Source organism: Spodoptera frugiperda, chromosome 2 (genome assembly GCF_023101765.2).
Source record: "Spodoptera frugiperda isolate SF20-4 chromosome 2, AGI-APGP_CSIRO_Sfru_2.0, whole genome shotgun sequence".
Classification (NCBI taxonomy): Eukaryota; Metazoa; Arthropoda; class Insecta; order Lepidoptera; family Noctuidae; genus Spodoptera; species Spodoptera frugiperda.
In genome coordinates, this window is record NC_064213.1 from 10,111,308 (window position 1) to 10,123,462 (window position 12,155).

A 12,155-nucleotide genomic window follows, 5' to 3' on the forward strand; every position below is an offset into this window, starting at 1 on the left:
TACCTTAGTAACACCTGGATCTAAGCCAACCAGCCGAAAGTCCGCCTCCTAGCTTGTCCGTTGCACGCCTGGTTTCCCTCCGCACAGAGAGCCAGACTCTCATTATTAATACCCGACCAAGTATGGTCATTCGCAGCTTACACCATATTAATCAGTATTATACGCCGGACACTTCTTATTTATTTATTTATAATCATACTAACATAGTTATAACGAATGCATATTTTTTTTTGAAGAGGACAACTCATCTCCTTTCGATGTAATTATAATTTATATTAAAGTATCAAAGGGAAAATGCGAAATCGACTACTTTGTTCCGGAAAATGGCAAACGGACACGCCATATGAATCAGAAGAACAAGCTTTAAAAAAATATATTTTGTACCTAGACTGCAATTATTTAAAAAATATTATTTGTCCTAGTAACTGATATAGCTAAACTATACTAAAAAAATATTACATGCCGTTTTGTTAGTTGGTTTCAAAAATATTCCCATAGACATCGAAAATTTTGTCTCTGAAGAACTACCCTTTGGTTACACTAATTACAATAAATTACTAAATGCATCAATATCATATTATTGTCCAGTTTGCTGGAGCTCATTAATGAATACTTTTCATAGTTTTGGTGTAACATAATATTTAAATAACTTTAAAGTACATTTTTAAGAATTTGAAGCCGTGTTACTAAATAAAATGCAAACATTGGTCATCTATCAAATAAATACCACATCGTCGGCACTCCACAATTGTCTTAAATCATTGTTGAACCAAGTCGTACTTTACGGGCGCTGTTGGTATACGCACAGTTTATTACTTGTATTGTTGTGTATAACACGAAAGATGGAAGAACAAGAATAAAAATGAAAATGATACTAAGTTAGAAGCTATTGAAGTCAATTCAATCCACCACCCTTAATGCCTCTTCTGAGACAATTATAAAGCGAGACGAACCTCTTCTTGATCATTTGCCAAGTCTTCTTCTTACAGACGAAGATAATGAAGATGATTAGACCGACGAGCACGTTGTAAACGTCAGAGAACTGCCAGCACCAGTCAGCTTCGGGATAGAAGGAGCTGCCCACTTCCAAGATCCAGTTGATGCCCATGACAGTAAACAACTTGACGTAGAGAGTGAACCTGGAACATTTTAATTTCAAACTTTTGGCCCCAATAAAATTGTTTTTAGTAAACTTAATATAATATTATTTACAAACATAAAATTAAAAGAAAATGGTAAAAATAAGTTAGTTTTAAACAGAAATGAGCCAATTAATGATAGATAGCCATTACAGATTGTTTATGCAATTAATGTATGGAAGAATGGTTTGATCTTCCATGAGATTTATTATTATTTCGCTCGTAAAAGCTATTTTAGATTAACCCAGAGTTTCTGTTCATAATTTTAAAAATACTTAACTGGCTATACTGAAGTTTATTTTTGGACTATTAAAATAGCAGTGTATTAATAAATTTGAGATTGCTTTTAATTGACATTCTGTTATTACTTGTATTGTTGTGTATAATATTAGTAGGTTAATAAATGGGCACTATGGCATTTTGTTTTACTACATACTGTAAGAACATTGATTTTTATAGTAGAACTCACCTTTGGGTGTCCTTCCTGTCTTGGTCATGTGTGGAGCTCTCCTTGTCTCGTAGCATTTTGGTTTCTCTTTTAATTTTTGCTATTTTGAGGGCAGTCAGTGTGAAGAATATCAGGTTTGCCTCACAGAGGATCACAATTGGTCCATACAAATACAGGAATTTGCTGTTTCCTGAAATTTATTAAGGTTGGCTTAGTGTGTTATTGTTGTTTAATAACTCAAATAATGGTTCATTATAAACTACAAATAATGCAAACCTATTCTTTTTGGCAAATAAAACATCTGTTTTGTGTTCTAGTAATTATAATTTTAGACACTTGGATCAGAAATTCTCTCTTTATTTGCTCTTCTTCTATTACTCTTATATTCTACATTGTGAGAAGATATCACATGGTCTTTCGCTTTACCTTTTACCCTCATATCTCTCCCACAATGCTTTTCTTTTATTTGATATAATTTTCTCTTTATTACCATGTTTATTTTGCCATATTTATGTTAGTTTAAAAATGTGTAGTTTCTAGTTATACACTATACCGTATAAGAAGCAGCCTTGTATCCTAAGTTTAGGCAATAGAGGATGCAAAGGAATGTTGGAGAATTCGAGAGCTGCCAAATTGATGGTCAGGATCGTGGGCACTCCAAACGCGTAGATGGCATAACACAAAATCCTTTTGTTTTGTGTACCACTACGGCCTTGAGCTCGTTTGCCACTGAAGAGGAACAAATAAAATATATTAATACTGAAATCTTGTCGCTTAATTAACCTAGGTGGTAGGTAGAGATGCCCGGTTCTATAGGAGTGATACCACGGCCTCACAGAAAACCGATGTGAAACAACGCTTGCGTTGTGTTTCGTTGTATGAGTGAGGTTACCAGGGGCCAATCATCCCCCTTCCCAATCCCTGATTCCCCAATAACCTTTAAATTCCTAATCCCCAAAAGGCCGGCAACACACTTGTAACGCCTTTAATGGGTGCTGCGCACTGACCTCCCGAACGGAGTCAGCGTGGTTTGCTACGCTGACGATACGCTGGTGCTAGCACACGGGATGTGGCACCAGACGGCAGCCGACCTGGTGATGAGAGCGGTTGCGATAGTCGTTGAAAGGATCCGGCAGCTGGGACTCGAGGTGGCGCTCCATAAGTCCGAGGCCATGTGTTTTTATGGCCGCGGGAATGCGCCACCTCCGGGTGGGCTCCAGATAATGGCAGGAGGGGTTTCCATCGGCGTCGAGGTGACGATGAAGTACCTGGGACTCGTCCTCGACAGTCGGTGGAAATTTGAGGAACATTTCCGACGTTTGGCCCCCAAGTTGGAACGAACAGGGGTTGCTCTTAAGCGGCTCCTACCCAACCTCGGGGGACCAAACGCCTCCTGCCGGAGGTTGTACGCGGGGGTCGTGCGGTCCATGGCCCTCTATGGGGCCCCGGTGTGGGCGCCAAATCTAAGGCGACGACCAGCTTGCGCGCTGGTTTCATCCCAGAGGGTCATGGCCATTCGGATGATCCGTGGGTACCGCACGATCTCCGGGGAGGTGTCTATCCTTGCGGGATTACCGCCGTGGGATCTGGAGGCGAAAGTGCTGGCGCAAGTATAAAGCTTACGTGTGGAGGCGCATCGCCGGGGCGAAACTCCACTGCCGCATCAGATTAGTGCGTGGCGGGATGAGCTCCGGCGGGATCTCATGGCGGAATGGAAGCAACGACTGTCGCAACCGAGGGCTGGGCTCGCTGTTATAGCAGCGGTAAGTCCCCTCTTTGAGGAGTGGCTAGAGAGGCGTCACGGCGCCCTCACCTACCGCCTGACGCAGGTGCTTACCGGACATGGAAGTTTCGGTAGGTACCTGTTTCGGATTCGGCGGGAGAAAACGCCCGGGTATCGGCATTGCGAGGACCACCCGGAGGACACGGTAGAGCATACAGTAGCAGTGTGCCCTGCATGGGCTGAGCACCGCCGTGTCCTTAGGGATGTGATCGGCGACGGTGACCTCTCGCGTCCGACTCTGGTTCAGGCCAAGGTGCAAAGTGCAGAGGGGGGATGGGACGCCGTCTCCTCCTTTTGCGAAGCAGTCATGCTAGCTAAGGAGGAGGCGGAGCGCGTGAGGGAACGATCCTCCTCACGCCCCAGCCGCCGCAGAAGACACTCCGGCCACCGTAAATGCGGGTCTGCGGACGGCGAGCAAGGGTAGCTTGCCGCCCGACCAGAACCAGACCCATGCGTACGGCGCGTCGCGTTCCGCGCGCGCCTCAAAGAGCCCGACCACCACAGATGGGGCCCAGCAGGGCTGATGCCCGATTCGGAGTTACGGACAACGTAAAAGGTTACCGGGGCTCCGGCTCAAAGCAGGAGAAGGAACGGGGTGGTTTTTAGTCAGTATGAGTCTGACACTCCCTCCCGCCTCACTCAAGGCGGGAGAAGTCATTGGATGATTTTCCCCCCTCAAAAAAAAAAACGCCTTTAATGTTTTGGGTGTCCATGGGTGTCGACGATTGCTTACCATCAGATGATCCGTCTGGTCGTTTAAAATTACAAAATTTAACCACTTTTCGCCATTAATATTGTTATCAAATTTATTTTGTAACAAGCTTGAAGAGACCAATTCGCAAGAGAAAGATAATTTGTTTTAACGTAACATACTCGTAACAACACAACTTTAAACACAACTTAAAGATTAAAGTTGTATTGTTGTAATATTATTACTTGCTACATACTGCTTTGCTTTTGTAAGTAAATAAAATAACGAGTAATTATGAAATAATTTACCTGAACGTCCACCAGATGTCGTAGCACATCACGTTTAACCAGAAGAATGCTGCCAGAAGGGAGAAGTACACGATGAAAGCTAGAACAAATAATTCATTGTTAGCTACATCATTTTTGACTAAGAATATTTTTATTATTGTGTACATGGGTAATTTCTTGAGGTAGTCTAAACTTGTGTGAGCAATTTTTCAAACTGCTCTTAGTAGTTTAATACCTAATTAATTAATACACTTCATAATATTTGTTATGGAGGCTGAGTCACCCTCGTCCGTAGGAGAGCACCCATAAAAATGAACCCCTACACGTGGCCTCTGGGTGATGCTAACCAGGTGACACTCAGGTGGTAGGCTTCGGCCGACGGCATTATGACCACCCACCGAGCAAAACCGTGTCGCCAAGCGGCCTAGCTGTGTTTCGCCACGATGGTCGGTGACGCCGTATGAGAGGAGGGGTCGAAATGTTTGTTCCACTATGGGTAGACCAATCTGGCGCGCGCTGGTGTGGCTTCATCGGGTGGTAAGTCGCGGAGGGTAACGGGATCCGAGGCACGGTGCACCGCTGGCCGACCGCAGATAGTTGGAGGCCCAATTAGCGTGCAAGCCACACGTGTAAGGCTGCCCCGCCATCTAGCGAAAAAATGGGATACGCCATCGTGCCGGTCGGCGACCGGCCGAGAGGGCCCGATGGATATTCATGGGAGGGGCTCGGGCGTCCCCGCAGTCTCCGGGCTTCATTGGGAGGCCCCCAATGATGTAGCTAACTGCAGTGCGCGTCTGGGGTCGCCTGTGTGGAGGAACATTTCACTGCCATCCTCTCAACAACCTCACACTCCTACCATGAAAACAAGAGCAAAGAAAAGGGTTAAACAGCGGCTGCACTCCCTCTCCCTCAAAGTGCACCTCTCTAACATCCGAGGCTTGCACTCAAATCTCAATGCGGTCCATCTCCATCTAGAGACCGAGAACCCCACGCTCTTGTTTCTTTCGGAGGCCCAGATCAGATGTCCGTCCGACGTTTCTTACCTAAACTACCCAGGTTTTACCCTGGAGCACAATTTTGTTGTCCGTGCAGGCGTATGCCTGTACGTCCAGGACGGCGTCTGTTACCGGCGTCTCCGAAACTTTGAAGTATTTCTCTACATTGTGGATACTGGTGGACACAGGCATGGCGAAAATTCTCTATGCCTGTGTCTATCGGTCGCACAGCGGAGATTTGGAGACGACCAGATTAGTGCAATACCTAGTGGAGGCGGCGGATGCAGCTCGGCAGAGGTACCCTTCGGCCCAGTTGGTGTTACTGGGGGACTTTAACGCCCATCACCAGGAGTGGCTGTTCCCATACCAGTGTACTGACCATGCTGGGAAGGAGATGCGTAAGCTTGCGCTGACGCTTGACCTGACCCAGCTGGTCCACGAGGCCACAAGGGTGCCTGATGTCGATACTCTAACTGTCAACTGCTTAGACCTTCTGCTGACAACTGATCCAGACAGCTACTCAGTGACAGTTTCATCACCCCTGGGTAGCTCTGACCACTGTCTGGTGAAATCTGTATCCACACACTCCCCGCAGGATCCTAGTCCCAGAGGATCTCAGCGGATGTGGCGGTACAAGTCAGCAGATTAGGATGGGATGCGATCTTTCTTTGCATCCTATCCTTGGCGGCCTGTTTGCTTCTCATCCAGTGACCCGTCAGCTTGTGCGGATGCCATAGCGGGGGTGCTGCGTCAGGGCATGGAATACTAAATCCCATTCTCGGACGCAGCATATTTTGGTGGCACTCGTCCATGGTTTGATGCCGACTGCGGACGTGCTGAAGCGCGAAAGCATGCGGCATACTTGACATAGGCGGATGCCAGGCGCCGTAGGGCTGGCGACACTCCTCAGAAGAAGCGAGCCTTCAACCTGGCTGCCAAGTCATGCAAAAAGGCATTGCGGATGGCTCGGTTCAACCACATTGGCCGAATTGGGAACAAACTGGCTTCCTACCCAGCGGGCAGTAAAGCGTTTAGGTCCCTGGCCAAGGCGGTTGAATCGAACTTCTGCCGCCCCTCACTGCCGCCTCTCCTGGGGTCTGACGGGACGCTGGCTCACACCGCAGTAGAGAAAGCGAACTTGTTTGCTTCTCTATTTGCGGAGTCTTCACGTCTTGATACTGGTAGCGCTATGCCTCCTTCTCTACATAACGTTTGCGAGACGAACACATTGAAAGGCGTGCCAAGAAGCTCATCAATGATAATGCGCTTGTGGAGGCCCGGCTTCAAAGCCTTGAACACAGGCGCAAGGTCGCAAGCCTTTCCGTTTTTTACCGGATACATTTCGGAGAGTGTGCGGGGGAATTGCACAACTTGATTCTCCCTGGTCCTTTTCATCATCGAACCACAAGACAATCGGCGAGCCGTCACCGCTTCATGGTAGATATCCCACCCACTCGCACGAAGCGCTTCGCTTCAAGCTTCCTTGTGCGAACTGCTAGGGAGTGGAACTCCTTGCCGGAGTCTGTGTTTCCTGATGAGTATAACTTGGGTGTCTTCAAGGCCCGAGTGAATAGGTTGCTTATGGGCAGACGTGCTCCACCGTACGCCGCATCATCACTTACCATCAGGTGAGATAGCGGCCAAACGTCGACCCATTAAATGTAAAAAAAAAAAACGAAAATGTCGAAAATTCGCATCCGAAAGAAAGAGGTATATAAGACGTTGCGTAATATTGACGTGAACAAGGCCAGTGGACCCGACAGAATCCCAGCCGTGGTTTTAAAAACCTGTGCGCCTGAGTTGTATCCAATCCTGACACGTCTGTTTCGCCTTTCCTTGGAGACTGGTCAAGTGCCAGTTGCATGGAAGCTGGCCAACGTACAGCCTCTAACCAAAAAAGGTAGTCGTGCCGACCCTAATAATTACCGACCTATCTCGGTCACGTCCATACTCTGCAAGAGTATGCAACAACATATTCCATACAAGAGTATGGAACGTGAGCAACAACAGGCTCCTGGCATACCTTGAACGTAACGACCTCCTCAGCGATCGGCAGTATGGGTTTCGCCGCAACCGATCTACTGGGGACCTTCTTGCGTATGCCACTCACATTTGGAGCGAGGCCATCGAGAAGCAAGGGGAGGCATTAGCGGTCTCGCTCGATATATCTAAGGCCTTTGACAGGGTTTGGCACGACAGCCTTATCGGCAAGCTTCCTGCATATGGACTTCCCGCTGATCTGTGCAGATGGATTGCAGACTTCCTGAGGGATCGGTCAATTCGAGTAGTCATCGATGGCTGCTCGTCTGACCAATTTGGTATCAACGCCGGAGTCCCTCAGGGGTCAGTACTTTCAGCAACGCTCTTTTTGCTACACATCAACGACCTGCTTAAGCCCCGTATCTTTGGGTATGCAGATGACAGCACAGTTGTTGAAAGGTATGTGTCCGATGCGCGGACTAGCGGAACACAGATCCAGTCTCTAAGAGAATCCATGGTCGATAGGTTGAACTCGTCCTTGAAGGCGGTCTCCGATTGGGGTGACGCCAACTTGGTCAAGTTCAACGCTACCAAAACCCAGGCGTGTCTATTCTCTGCCAAACGGAGTCAATTTCGGCTGGCTCCTACTTTCCGAAATGTATCCGTTCCAATATCGGATCATCTAGAGCTTCTGGGCGTAACTCAATCGCCAACGCTAAACTTCGGCTCTTATATAGAGTTGAAGGCGCATCTGGCTGGTAGGAAGTTGGGTATCCTCTCGAAGGTGAGACGGTACTTCACACCGAAACAACTGCTGAGCCTGTACCAAGCGCAGGTTCGGTCATGTATGGAGTACTGCTCTCACCTTTGGGACGGCTCGGCTAAATGCCAGCTGGATGCGCTCGAACACATTGAAAGGCGTGTCAAGAAGCTCATCAATGATGATGCGCTTGTGGAGGCCCGGCTTCAAAGCCTTGAACACTTGCGCAAGGTCGCAAGCCTTTCCTTTTTTTATCGGATACATTTCGGAGAGTGTGCGGAGGAACTGCACAACTTGATTCCTCCTAGTCCTTTCCATCATCGATCATCGAACCACAAGACAATCGGCGAGGCGTCACCGTTTCATGGTGGATATCCCACCCACTCGCACGAAGCGCTTCGCTTCAAGCTTCCTTATGCGAGCTGCTAGGGAGTGGAACTCCTTGCCGGAGTCTGTGTTTCCTGATGAGTATAACCTGGGTGTCTTCAAAGCCCGAGTGAATAGGTTGCTTATGGGCAGACGTGCTCCATCGTAGGCCGCATCATCACTTACCATAAGGCGAGATAGCGGCCAAACGTCGGCCCATTTAACATAAAAAAAATTGCCGTAACGCTTACACATTATTTTATTTGGTTTTCAACAATATTTATCTCGCAAGACTGCCTCGTTAGTCGAGTTGTCTCCCGGATGGGCAAGTATACTATGGTTTTTAACTTTTTCTCAAAAACTGGTGAAAAAAATAATATGCTATATTGTAAATTTTATTAGATATGCACACCTGCCCATTAGGGAATATAAGAACTGAAGTTTATGTTTCATTATAGTTCTCAAATAAACATTAAGCTTACGCCTTTACAAATATGTATTAACGCGACTCAATAATTATTTATCTAGAAAATGACTATTATACCTAGGGCAGAGTAAAAAGAAGTGAAAAGATAATTCAATAAGTACTTACTTAATACAATGCAGATTTCTTCAGTTATCTGTCGCTTTAGGATGAGGATCTGCATGGTGGCTAGGAACAGGAAACCGACGAAGAAACAGAGTAAGTATGCCATCAGCACCATGCCATGAAGGTTCCTCAGTTCTGGCAGCCATGCGTAAACTGCTACCGTCAGGAGAATGAAGAAACAGGATATCAGCATAACTGCGGAGACGAAGTAAAAATATATTATTTCCATAAACGACGTTTAAAAAATGGACTTTTATTTTTACAGACGGTTAAAATGCTTTTTTTAATGGGGTAAAATCATCCAATGACTTCTTACGTCTTTTACGTTGTACCATATTTTACTGTGCTTTTTTTAAAGCGTTGCCCCACACTAGGATTTCCTCTTGTATCTTGGTGTTTGTTTACAAACATACAAGTTCACATACAAATGAGACCTTTTTTTTTTTTTTTTTTTTAGGGTGGAAAATCATCCAATTACTTCTCCCGCCTTGGGCGAGGCGAGAGGGAGTGTCAGACTCTTACTGACTAAAAACCACCCCGTTCCTACTCCTGCCCGTCGAGCCGGAGCCCCGGTAAACCCGCTAGGTTGTCCGCAGCTCCGGATTAGGATACAAATGAGACCTAGACCCGAAATAATCAGGAGGGGTTACCATCGGCGTCGAGACGACGATGAAGTACCTGGGACTCGTCCTCAACAGTCGATGGAACTTCGTGGAACACTTCCGACGTTTGGCTCCTAAGTTGGAACGGACGGGGGCTGCGCTTAAGCGGCTCCTGCCCAACCTCGGAGGGCCAAATGCCTCCTGCCGGAGGTTTTATCGTCGTGCGGTCCATGGCCCTCTACGGCGCCCCTGTGTGTGCGCCGAACTTGATGCGGCGGCCAACTCGGACGCTGCTCACGTCCCAGAGGGTCATGGCCATCCGGGTGATCCGTGGATATCGCACGATCTCCGGGGAGGCGGCGAACCTCCTTGCCGGATTACCGCCGTGGGATTTGGAGGCGAAAGTGCTCGCGCGCGTCTTTAGTTTGCGCGCCGACGCGCGACGCCGGGCCGAAACTCCGCTGCCGCGCCAGATTAGTGCGTGGCGGGACGAGCTCCGGCGCGATCTCATGGCGGAATGGCAGCAACGACTGTCGCAACTGAGGGCTGGGCTCGCTGTCATTGCAGCGGTAAGTCCCCTCTTTGAGGAGTGGCTAGAGAGGCGCCATGGCGTCCTCACCTACCGCCTGACGCAGGTGCTTACCGGACACGGTAGTTTCGGTAGGTTCCTGTTTTTGATTGGGCGGGAGGCAACGCCCGGGTGTCATCACTGCGAAGACCGCCCAGAGGACACGGTGGAACACACGGTTGCGGTCTGCCCTGCGTGGGCCGAACACCGCCGTGCCCTCAGGGAAATGATCGGCGACGGCGACCTCTCGCGTCCGGTTTTGGTTCAGGCCATGGTGCGGAGCGAGGGGCATTGGGATGCCGTCGCCTCCTTTTGCGAAGCAGTCATGCTAGCTAAAGAGGAGGCGGGACGCGTGAGGGAACGAACCTCCTCACGCCCCAGCCGACGCGAAGGACACTCCGGGCGTCGAGGATCGCGTGACGATCTCCGGCTACCGTAGGTGCGGGTCTGCGGACGGCGAGCAAGGGTAGCTCGCCACCCGACCAGAACCAGACTCGTGCGTGCGGCGCGTTGCGTTCCGCGCGCGCCTCAAAGAGCCATCAGACCACCACAGATGGGGCCCAATAGGGCTGATGCTTAATCCGGAGCTGCGGACTACCTAGCGGGTTTACCGGGGCTCCGGCTTGACAAGCAGGAGAAGGAACGGGGTGGTTTTTAGTCAGTAAGAGTCTGACACTCCCTCTCGCTTTGCCCTGGTGAGAGAACTCAATGGATGATTTTCCCCCCTGAAAAAAAAGACCCGAAATAATAATTTGTGGATCTCACTATCAAAAAGATGCGCGAGCGGTCGCCGGTGACTGTAGACTTTGCTATGTAATGTAAATCTCTTAGTTTTACTGTAAAAAGGTAGTATTTAAATTAAAGCAAATTATCTATATATTAATACGTGATGCAAAAACTTTGGACCGCTTTTTACGAAAATTGCGCGGACGTAGGAGCATAAAATTTGGTACACTTATAGTTTATGTGTAGGAGAAGTGGAGAACGCTAATATTTTTCAAAAATAATGCTTATAAAGTACATTAAATCAATAAATAAAACATTACACACACATGCATAGTATCTGATCAATCGTATTTGACAAAACGTCAAAATCAATAGACATTGCGATGATATTCTGACGTCTCATATGAATAGAGTTTTATAAAAGAGTTTGTTTGAGTTTGAGTTAAATAAAAATTATCCTTGAACATATGTTAAGTGGTATTGTAAATTAAATCGTATATGGTCGAATTTCGACCACTAGGCGACCACTAGTATTTTTTAAATAAATGATTTTCTAAGTGCAGAAATATAGATTTTGGGTAATTCAAAGAATAATGTAGTGTAAAGGTATATATTTAGAAGAGTAAGACGAGACTGAGAGGTAATAGATACTTACAACTACTGCTCATGGTATAACTGTAGGGTTCGGGCTTCACTACGAAGCAGATGAGCGCATTGAGGTGTGGTCCCTCGGTGTCCGAGACGAACGTGTCGATGCAGTACTTGTCTGCTTCATAAATCAACACCTTGGCAGAAGGCTCGGTTTTCACATACAGCTTACCATCCTGGAAATAGCATAAATACAGGTTATATAAGTATATAAAAATATCGTCATATCATGCATGTTCTGGGTCTGGATGAAACAATGAATTTATTTTAGTAATTAGGGTACAAAAGAGCAGTTTTAAGGAAAGCGTCCATAGGCCCGCATGTAGGCATTGCTGATGATGCGGTCCGTACGACGCGGATCAATAGACGCAGTTATATGAGTTTCCATACAAAACAAACTTAAATTTGTTGCGTGCGATGCATACGATGCGGACCTATGGATGCTTAACTTTACACGTCAAAATTATTATAAAAAATCTAAATGAGGTTGGTCGGACATCGATGTGACTTGTATTTGTTTATAATATATGTTGGTTAACGCATTCATGACACAGAAGCAGAAGCAGCAGAAGC

At 47.1% G+C, this 12,155-nt stretch overlaps 2 protein-coding genes across 5 annotated transcripts in view; both read right to left on the reverse strand.

Annotated features, from left to right (window-relative positions):
* LOC118268838 (G-protein coupled receptor Mth) overlaps positions 1-12,155 on the reverse strand; it is a 96,064-nt gene that overhangs the window by 8,457 nt on the left and 75,452 nt on the right. The gene's annotated exons all lie outside the window — the stretch shown is intronic.
* LOC126912101 (G-protein coupled receptor Mth-like) overlaps positions 1-12,155 on the reverse strand; it is a 72,326-nt gene that overhangs the window by 8,457 nt on the left and 51,714 nt on the right. The window contains exons 3-8 of the mRNA XM_050702570.1: positions 11,590-11,758; positions 9,042-9,233; positions 4,370-4,448; positions 2,141-2,316; positions 1,609-1,777; positions 954-1,139 (exon numbers count right to left, since the gene is read on the reverse strand). Of these exons, the coding sequence (XP_050558527.1) occupies positions 954-1,139; positions 1,609-1,777; positions 2,141-2,316; positions 4,370-4,448; positions 9,042-9,233; positions 11,590-11,758 (971 nt within the window). The remainder of the gene's footprint in view (positions 1-953; positions 1,140-1,608; positions 1,778-2,140; positions 2,317-4,369; positions 4,449-9,041; positions 9,234-11,589; positions 11,759-12,155) is intronic.